This window comes from Panicum hallii, chromosome 9 (genome assembly GCF_002211085.1).
Source record: "Panicum hallii strain FIL2 chromosome 9, PHallii_v3.1, whole genome shotgun sequence".
Taxonomy (NCBI): Eukaryota; Viridiplantae; Streptophyta; class Magnoliopsida; order Poales; family Poaceae; genus Panicum; species Panicum hallii.
The window spans coordinates 52,625,141-52,634,910 of NC_038050.1; the positions used below are offsets into that span (position 1 = coordinate 52,625,141).

The 9,770-nt window shown below is 47.7% G+C and overlaps 1 protein-coding gene across 1 annotated transcript; it reads right to left on the bottom strand.

Annotated features, from left to right (window-relative positions):
• Positions 1-7,486: 7,486 nt before the first annotated feature.
• LOC112876403 (F-box/FBD/LRR-repeat protein At2g26030-like) lies at positions 7,487-9,770 on the bottom strand. Its single transcript, XM_025940502.1, has 3 exons — positions 8,703-9,770; positions 7,772-7,939; positions 7,487-7,676 (listed from the first exon to the last, which is right to left on the bottom strand). Exons 1-3 carry the CDS (start codon positions 9,564-9,566, stop codon positions 7,491-7,493), a joined length of 1,218 nt encoding a protein of 405 aa, XP_025796287.1. The 5' UTR covers positions 9,567-9,770; the 3' UTR covers positions 7,487-7,490.

Genomic DNA, 9,770 nt, shown 5'->3' on the forward strand with positions numbered 1-9,770 from the left:
GTCCGAAGGGGTGCGTCCTGTTTAGGAAGGAACACGCGGAAGAAAAGTACTGTCCTAAGTGTAAATCCTCTAGGTTCCTGGAGGTTGATTCCGGTGATGGCCACAAGACACAGCTTCAAATCCCCGTGGCAATTCTACGTTACCTTCCATTCATACCGAGGATCCAGCGGTTGTACATGAGTGAAGAATCTGCGAAACAGATGACATGGCACAAAAATGGCAAACGTTACAATCCTGAGAAGATGGTACATGCATCCGATGGTGAAGCATGGAGGCACTTTGATACCATTCATCATGAGAAAGCTAGAGATGCTCGTAATGTGCGTATTGCGTTGGCAACGGATGGGTTCAATCCTTATGGTGACATGGCTGCCACATACACATGTTGGCCCGTGTTCGTTATCCCACTCAATCTTCCTCCCGGCGTATGTTTTCAGCGACAGAATGTATTGTTGTCCTTGATTATTCCTGGACACCCGGGGGATAAAATGGGTGTGTTCATGGAGCCTCTCATTGATGATTTGGTCCGTGCTTGGGAGGAAGGTGTGTGGACATATGATCGGGCTACAAAGACAAACTTCAAGATGCATGTTTGGTACCAATACTCCATGCATGACTTCCTAGCGTATGGGGTATTTAGCGGCTGGTGTGTCCAAGGGAAGTGCCCATGCCCAGTATGCAAGGAAGACCTTAAGTTCAATTGGTTGCCGAAGGGTGGCAAGTACTCGTCGTTCGACAAACACCGACAATTCCTGCCTCTTGACCATCCATTCAGACGAGACATCAAGAACTTTACCAAAGGTGTCGCGGTGACAGACCTTGCACCTCCGATCAAGACCAGTGCCGTGGTTCGTCAGCACATAGATGGTCTCGTGGTCAAACCACAAGGTGGCTTTGAGGGATACAGTGAGCAACATTTCTGGACTCATAAGTCGGGTTTGACTCGACTGCCCTATTATGATGACCTTCTCCTTCCACACAACATTGATGTAATGCATACTGAAAAGAATGTCGCTGAGTCAGTTTGGGGAACACTCATGGACATTCCCGGTAAGACAAAGGACAACGTTAAAGCTAGACTGGATATAGCAACGTTGTGCGATAGACGAAACCTAGAGATGCAGCCTCCTGGTCGCGGAAAGACATGGACAAAGCCTAAGGCCGATTACGTCTTGAGCAAAGATCAAAGGAAGGAAGTACTACAATGGATCAAGACGTTGATGTTCCCTGATGGGTATGCAGCTAATCTGAGTAGGGGTGTCAACCTCTCTACTATGCGAGTCTTAGGGATGAAGAGTCACGACTACCACATATGGATTGAGCGGCTTCTTCCGGTGATGGTTCGAGGCTATGTCCCTGAGCGTGTCTGGCTAGTGCTTGCAGAGTTGAGCTATTTCTTCCGCCAGCTTTGTGCAAAGGAGTTATCTCGGACCTTGGTTGCTGACTTAGAAAGATCTGCACCGGTCTTGGTCTGTAAGTTGGAGAAGATCTTTCCACCCAGCTTCTTCAACAAGATGGAGCATTTGATTTTGCACCTTCCATATGAGGCTCGGATGGGGGGCCCGTGCTTGGTCGTTGGTGCTATCCAATCGAGAGATGTCTAAAGGTTCTTCGAAAGAAATGTGGAAATAAATGCAAAATCGAGGCTTCCATGGCAGAGGCATACATTCTGGAGGAGGTGTCCAACTTCACAACAACATACTATGGCGACAACCTCCCTAGCGTGCATAATCCACCGCCTCGATACAATGCTAACGAAAATGAGTCAACCCTCAGCATTTTTCGAGGTCAACTTGGAACCGCAAGTGGTTCAGTCACCAAGACATTGAGTCATCAAGAGTGGCGTCAGATAATGATGTATGTGTTGACCAACCTTGAGGAGATGGCGCCGTACATAGAGCAATTTATTTGCGAATTCTGGCGACAAGGAGGTAGTCCTGCCCCGCAGCAACTTGATTTCCTTCTTAGTCATGGTGCGGGAAATGGAGGGCCCAATTTCATTTCTAGGATCAAACATAAGGTATCGTCCGATCTATCGTGTCTCGGTTCATTTCATTTCCTTTCATTTGAAGTTCTTCTTACATTCGATCTACCGTGTGCTCAAACTTGTAGGCTCAAAGGGATACGTCTATGAGTGCTGAGTTGAGACAGGTTTCCGATGGCTTTAAATATAGGGTGAAATCATACTCTGGTTATGACGTGAATGGATATCGTTTTTGGACAAGAAGGTACGAGGAAAGTCGACCCAATCGGAAGACCACCAATTCAGGAGTTTTCACACCTGGTCTAGATGGAGTCGAGTATTATGGAACAATTGAAGAAATATACGAGCTCAGTTTTGGTGGTTCCAAACCTCTTAATCCTGTGATATTTAAATGTCATTGGTTTGATCCACAAGTCACTAGAAGCACACATGTAAATCTTGGTATAGTCGAGATTCGACAGGATTCTACCTTACCGGGGGACGATGTTTATATTGTTGCCCAACAGGCAAAACAAGTTTATTATCTCCCATATGCATGTCAAACCAAAGAACATCTTAAGGGTTGGTATGTTGTGTATAAGGTATCACCGCACGGCAAATTACCTGTCCCAAATGATGAAGACTACATCTTAGACCCAAACACAAATGACTTGGAGTTCTTTCAAGAAGAGGGGTTAGAAGGCCGATTTGAGATAGACTTAACTGAGGATGTCCGAATGGAAGTTGAAATTGTGGTTGATGATGAGGAGGCGGATGAGGTGCAAAACGCGAATGACTTACATATGCTAGAAAGGTTTCATTTAGGCAACATCGATCACGACATTGAGTCAGATAGTCTTGAGTACAACTTGGTTGATAGTGATGATGAGAGTTATGATCCAGCTAATCCCGATCATGAAGATTATTTCTAATCAATGTAATACTATTATTATGTTTTATTTACTTTGCATTTCTTTTAGGTACATTTTGTTTATCTGTACTTATTGTTTTTACTCTTCTTAATTGTAGGTGATTGAGCAAAGATGGTTGGCGGGATGAGGAGCGTGTCTGGGCTTTACCAGCAGGCTAGGTCCAGGTTTTCTGGGCGGTCTGCTCCTTCAGCTCGGGCGGCGTCTGCTTCAGCTCAGGCGGCGTCTGCTCCTGATCGGGAGGCACCTGTCAGGAGGAGGAGGGGAGGAGGAGGAGGAGGACTAGACAGGAGCCGGAGGAGGAGGAGGAGGAGGAGGCGCGGGTGGAGACGCAGCAGTAGGAGGAGCAGGGGGAGGAGGAGGAGGAGGAGGAGGAGGAGGCGGTGGCGGCACAGCAGGAGGACGAGGATCTTGGGGGAGATCCACAGGGCGGCGGTACCGCGTCTGGTTCCGGTACCGCCTCAGGTTCCGGCACGTCTGCTTCCGGCGTGTCGCGTGTGTACTTGCGAGGTCCAGCTACTCTACCTCGCCGACCGATACCTCTGACGAGGCGCCCGATTATTGCACCCGATGGAAAAGCGTAAGTAACTTTAGATTTTATCATTGCTTCTTCCTGTTTTAAATTCCAAATAAAAACTAATTATTTTTCTCAATCACTTGAGCAGGAGCTGGCTGATAGTGGAGAGTGGAGGGTGTCACACACGCCAGGTCAATGGCATTCTCGGGCTTCTTTGTAGAGAGCACTACCCTGGGCTTGTTGAGTTCGGTGGAGTGGTGGAGCCGGCCACTACCTTCGACCACTACGCCGCCGCCCCAGACGCTGAAGATCGAGACGGTAGAAGATTCAGGAACAAGGCAGAGCGGGTAAAGCAGGAGCTGTGGGTAAGTGCTCGATACATCGTATTCATTGCACATTATTGAAATAATGAATTGATTCATCGCGTTTGTATGCAGGATTTCTTCAGATGTCGCCCAGGAATGGAGGCCAAGGCGGATGCGGTGGCTGATAAGTGTTGTCATACACTTGTCACCAACCTGCACTACGAGGCACGCGTCCAGGCCATCATTAATTACCACGCCACTGTCCTTGGTGAGAGGGTGAACAAAGAGCAAGCAAGAACCATGAGGTTGACTCGGGAGCAATACCTGGAGGTAAGTACATTAGTTGTTGTCGACATTAACGATTAATTTCCGCTGCTGCTACGTCACTTATACTTCATTTCTGTAGATGATTCCTTATTGGTGCTCGGCGCATCCCGACTGCTGGCAACGAATCGTGGACCAGTGGTGCACGGAGGAGTGGGAGCAGACGCACAACACTCGCCGAGAGCACCGTTTGATGATGCCAGGTGTGACACACCATCAAGGCAGCCGTAGCCTCAACGCATACAGAGAAGCCTGGGTATGACAATTCAGTTATTAATTCTAACACTCAATTATGTATGATCTTCTAATCATCTTGCTGGTTTCATCGCAGTCGTCGTCACATGGTGGGCAGCCGTGCAATGAGTTCAAGGGATATGCTCTAGCCCACAAGGGCAAGGCGAGGGCTGACATCGACTACAACCCGGAGGACGGGCCTGAGGCATACAGCAACCCGAGTGTCCACACCCGCCTCACTGAGTACACCTCTATGGCAAGGGAGGTCCATGGACCAGACTTCGATCCGACGACTGAGGATCTTGACGTGGAGGTTGTCATGAGGGTCGGAGGAGGAAAGAAGCACGGCCGCTACTGGATTGCCGACAGCGCAATAGACCCGTCCTCTGCTCCCACTCTATCTCAGATTCGAGCAAGGAGCACGAGCTCGAGCCCCGCCATACGACCCCGGGCCTCCGGGTACCAGGCCCTCCAGGTGATTGTTTCTTTATCCTACTTCACACTATACGTTGATTCATTCTTTCTTTGCATTACCGTAACATTAGGATTTAAATTGTGCAGCAACAACTCGAAGAAGAGAGGAACAGACGTATGGAGTTGGAGGCGAGGAGTCAACAGTTGGAGGCGAGGATGAGTGCCGACCAAGCGAGGATGGCGGAAATGTTTCAATACATGCAGAGTCTGGGCGCCGCAACGGGTGTACCTCCGCCAACTTCACTCTTTCCGCCAACATTCGGCACTCCGGTGAGTTCAGTACGCTCTTTGAATGTATTGTTGTGTTGTGTCTCAAACTTCTTTTCTTTGCAGAATCAGTCGGCGGGCTCAAATGATCCATATGCATCGCCAAAGTCGGGAGCGTATCCTAATCCGGGGCTTGGAGCGTCTCCGGGTGTTGGAGCGTCTCCGGGTGTTGGAGCATCTCAGAATCCGGGAACTTGGCCACCACCACAGGGAACTTGGCCGCCACCACCAAGTTGAGCTATTCACACTTTGACTTATCGATATGTTGCAACTTTAGGACTTGTGTATGATATTTGAACTTGGAACTATGAACTTGCTCTATCGTGGATGATTGTATTGTGTTGCAACTCTAGAACTTGGTCTATTGTGTTTGAACTTGGCCTATTGTCTATTGTGTTTGAACTTGGCCTATTGTGGATGACTGTATTGTGGTCTATTGTGGATGAATCTCTTTATTGTATTGTGGTCTATATTGTGGTATATTGTCTACTGAATAAAAATAGGTTCTGGACCCTTTGCCGAGTGCCCCAGGTTTTGCCGAGAGCAGGCTCTCGGCAAAGGGTCCTAAACTTTACCGAGAGCTAGGCCATGCTCTCGGCAAAGAGGCCCAGGTTTTGCCGAGAGCAGGCACTCGGCAAAGAGGCCCATGCTTTGCCGAGAGCAGGCTCTCGGCAAAGGTGCGCCTGTTTGCCGAGTGCCGGGTCAGGTTCTCGGCAAAGGTGCCGTAACGGCCACACAGCCTACAGGTAGTACCTTTTCTTTGCCGAGGGCCCCGTTTGCTCTCGGCAAATAGTTTGCCGAGCGCCCGAGAAAGGGCTCTCGGCAAAGCCTCCTTTGCCGACAGAAAATTTGCCGAGAGGTCTTTGCCGAGAGCCCCTCTCGGCAAACTCTTTGCCGAGAGGCTTTGTAGATTTACCGAGTGCTTCTGGCACTCGGCAAATCTGCTGCATCCGGTAGTGATAGTCGTCCGCGCTCCTTCTCCCAAGCCAAGCAGGCTGCAGGCCGATACACCCGGCGGATAGATGGTAGCTGCTCGCTATGTCAGTCCACCCCGTGCGCCGGCGTTGGATGTCAGCAGTCAGCAGCATGCCGGCGATGCTGGGGACGGCGCTTCTTCTTGATGCGTGCTGGCCACGGTGGGTGTCATCCAGCTCAAGCTCGGACTGCTGTCAAGCCTGGCATACGGTGGCACGGTGACCATGGGCGCGGTGCTGCTGAGGCTGCTTGGGCTCGCCGGCGCGGCCACGCAGTCTAGCTACGTCGGGGCCGTGGTCGATCTACTGTCTACTCCCTCAGGCCTCAGGCCTCAGGGTGTAGCCTTTTCCAAAAATTTTGATTTCCAAGTTAAATGCAAACATATATTAGGTCGCTCAGACCCAGGAACCAATGCTTGGTGTGAAATTGTAACGTACAGTACTATATTTAACGTAGTAGGCGTTTCACTACATTGTACAAGTTCCCAATGAATTTATTTAAACAAAGAAGTTTGCACTGTCCTGCTGTGACCCACCCAAGTCAGCCCCGCCGTCTCGTTCATCCGGAACGGCAGGCTTCAATTGGTAATGTCAGTTCTTTTAAAAGAAGAACAAATCCATAGTTGCTACAGCTAGCATATGTCAGCTGGTAGCAGTATGTTAACGTTTGCGCGCGCCAGAACATTGGACCAAATGAGAGAAACGATCCATGACTGATTCAAATAAAATCTCTGAGCTAGACTCATTCTACCATGTCAATCTGATCGGAAGTTAGGCCATGTCAAGCCAAAGCTTCTGCAGGCTCTTGAGCACAGGATATCCTCCCAGCAAACGGTTTCAGCAATCTTAAGCTTCTCACAAGTGAACAATCTTTCTTCTAGGTTGACAGCGAATCTTTAATTTGTATGAGTCTACAGCATGAAAACATGAGTGTTACCACACATGCATCGACAAAGGAAAGCCAGAGCTGGCACAGGACGGACATAGGACATGGCAACTTCCAAATGAGTCGGATGACATAAGAAGAGCTAACGTTACCTCAATTAGTAAGTTATTAGTGATCCGATCAAATCGATAGTAATCGGTTGCATGCATTGCGCCTGTTACTGACTCTCCCGGAAAATAAAATGTCATAGACATGTCTTTTCCTTTTTTTTCAAAAAAGAAGCAATGTCACGGAAATTTATATTTAAAAGATTTGCAGGACAGCAGAAAATTTGAATTATTTACTTTGGCAAATTGCATTCACATATGACATACACACAGATGTTTGCCGTAGCCTAGACATTGGAGCTCTGGTCAACAGAGCAACTTCTCCAAATACAAAATTAAAGGTTCTTCAAACATCTAACATAGTTGCTCTAGCAAACATGTCTTGGCAACAGTACAAAATTAAAGGTTCTTCAAACATCTAACATAGTTGCTCTAGCAAACATGTCTTGGCAACAGTTTTTACCAGAACATACATCAAGTTCAATCAGACACAATTGGACGAATGGTTTTCTACTTGATGAAAATCTGATCAGAGGTTATGCCATTATTGTGCAAAAGTTTCAGCAGGTTGCTTAGCACAGGATCATCCTTCAAACCCTTCGAGTCCGAGCCAAAAACAATATCAACCATCACAAGGTGCTCACAAGTAAACGATCTTTCATCTAGGTCGCCGATGTATGTTTGGTCCAGACCGATCTACAACATGAAAGCATATGAGTTTTATCCTGATGGCACAAGCATCAACTTTTATACAAGGAGCAATAAACATGTGGACAGAAGCGTGCACGTACCTGTCGGAATTCCTGCATGAGTTCCAAAGTAAGCTGCTCCAGATTAGGTGAGTTCTGAAGGAAGACTATCAGTGGATAGAAGTCTCCATACAGACAATTGTTACCAAGTGTCAGGGTTGTAAGATTGTTGAATTTTGGGCACCATTGTAAATTCTGTTCCATCTCCAGCTGCACAAGGTTCACAATATCAGGGCTGGATATAGAGTTCATCCCAAAACTTATCCCATGTTGCCAAATGAGTTACAGGCAAACTAAAATCGTGTGTTGCGCACAATTGAGTAAGAACTATAGTTTCAGAACATAATATCTTGTGGAACCACAACATAACAGGAAATCATGCGTAACAGAAATAGCCCATATGACAGCATTGCCTATACTATGAAGACAGAGTCAAAAGTCTAGAGCACATGTTGTTGGTAATCATCAATCAATAATTTCCATGGAAGTCAAATTGATACGCTGGTGAGAAGACAACAGAACTGGGGGGATCTACCTGCTGGATTATAGTGATATGATTGTAAGTATTGTGATGCACTTACCATTTGCAAGTATTGAGACCAAAACTAAACAATCACCTGTCTATAGACTAGTGTAATTTGAGATGTTTGCATCTATATATCATATCCACGATAGAACACATAGATGTCACTCAGTGGAAATCTTCTCAGTTCCATTCATGTATGAAACCAGCAACTAAGGCAATTTTCAGTCAATTGCCAGTAAATACACAAATAATTTGGTACAGGAACTAGATTGTGTTATATTGGCACAGGAGAGCATTAATCATCCCCAAGATATGTCTTGACATCAAAATAGATTACCAGATACTAGGTTTGCAACAAAAAAATCAAGAGTACATGCCATGCCTAGGTCTCAGATTTCAACTTATTCATATCAGCATTGATGTCCAACGTAAAACCAAGAAACGTACCTTGACTCCTCTGCCGTAGAATTCCAAATGAGTAACACCAGAAAGGCTCCTCAGAAACTGACAGATATCATCAACCTCGTTAGGATTAGTACCGACAAAAACCGATGCTTTCACTAGTGATTCCATATTTTCCAGTAGAGGTATTCTTGCATCGTCAGGAAAGAAGTGAAGTTCAACGAGGCTTGGAATAGTAATAGAGGCCCTTCCTTCAAATGTGCAGTCACACTCCTGATCCATGGTCAGAACCTTCAGTGTGTGGGAGGAAATGTCAGGGTCATAAATGGTGCAGAATTCTAAGATGAGACGTTCCAATACTGGGCAGCCTGTTTGGAGGTTCCTAAAGAAAGGTGGTTTCAGAAAAACAACGGAAAGCAGCATGCTTGTCACGAAGCAGCACTTGGAAGCAAACACCCCAGGATCGAGCTGCAAGTTACTGACCCCACCGGAAACCTCAACAGACCGGGCATTGCTCTGTAAAGCATGGCGGATCCATAGGTTAGCATCTTCCGAGTCGACCTCAAGGTCATCTGATGCATCAGGTATGTTGTACTGAAGCCGGAACTCGTCCAAGGCAGCGGGGTTACGGAGCATCAGGAGGCTGTTGACGAACTTCTTGAACAGCACGTCGCACTCCTCCTCGGTCTCAGCCATGCCGTCGAACTCATGGCGCGAGGCACTGATGCGAGGCACGGAGCGCCAGAGGTGGCGCCACCGCCGCGACAGCAGGCACGTCTGCACGAGCTGGCGTGCGTCCAGGAAAGAGATGGCGCGGCTGAGGACGTGGCTGGGGAGGGCTTCGATCCTGCACGCGGCGCCGGCAACGCCCTCCGAGACCACCCGTGCGTCGCCGGAAGCCTCCGCCATGGAGTCTGTTCACAGGGACATTCCGTCGAACAAGTGGTGTTCAGACAAGCTGCAGCATTGAGAAATGGCGGATTAAAAAGCCGTGGATCCGCAGGTCAGAGCGACCATGACGCCGCGCAAGGAAACAATAGTCGGATAGTGATTGTCGGATAGAAATGGCAGAAATCGAATCGAATCTAAAGCAGAGGTGGATGGAAGAGGGAG

Excerpts from the sequence above, each read along its gene's own strand:
- LOC112876403 (XM_025940502.1), bottom strand. The coding sequence starts at position 9,566 with ATGGCGGAGGCTTCCGGCGACGCACGGGTGGTCTCGGAGGGCGTTGCC. Across the intron at positions 7,940-8,702 it reads TCTACGGCAGAGGAGTCAAG|CTGGAGATGGAACAGAATTT; the intron begins GTACGTTTCTTG and ends AACCTTGTGCAG. Across the intron at positions 7,677-7,771 it reads TCATGCAGGAATTCCGACAG|ATCGGTCTGGACCAAACATA; the intron begins GTACGTGCACGC and ends TTCATGTTGTAG.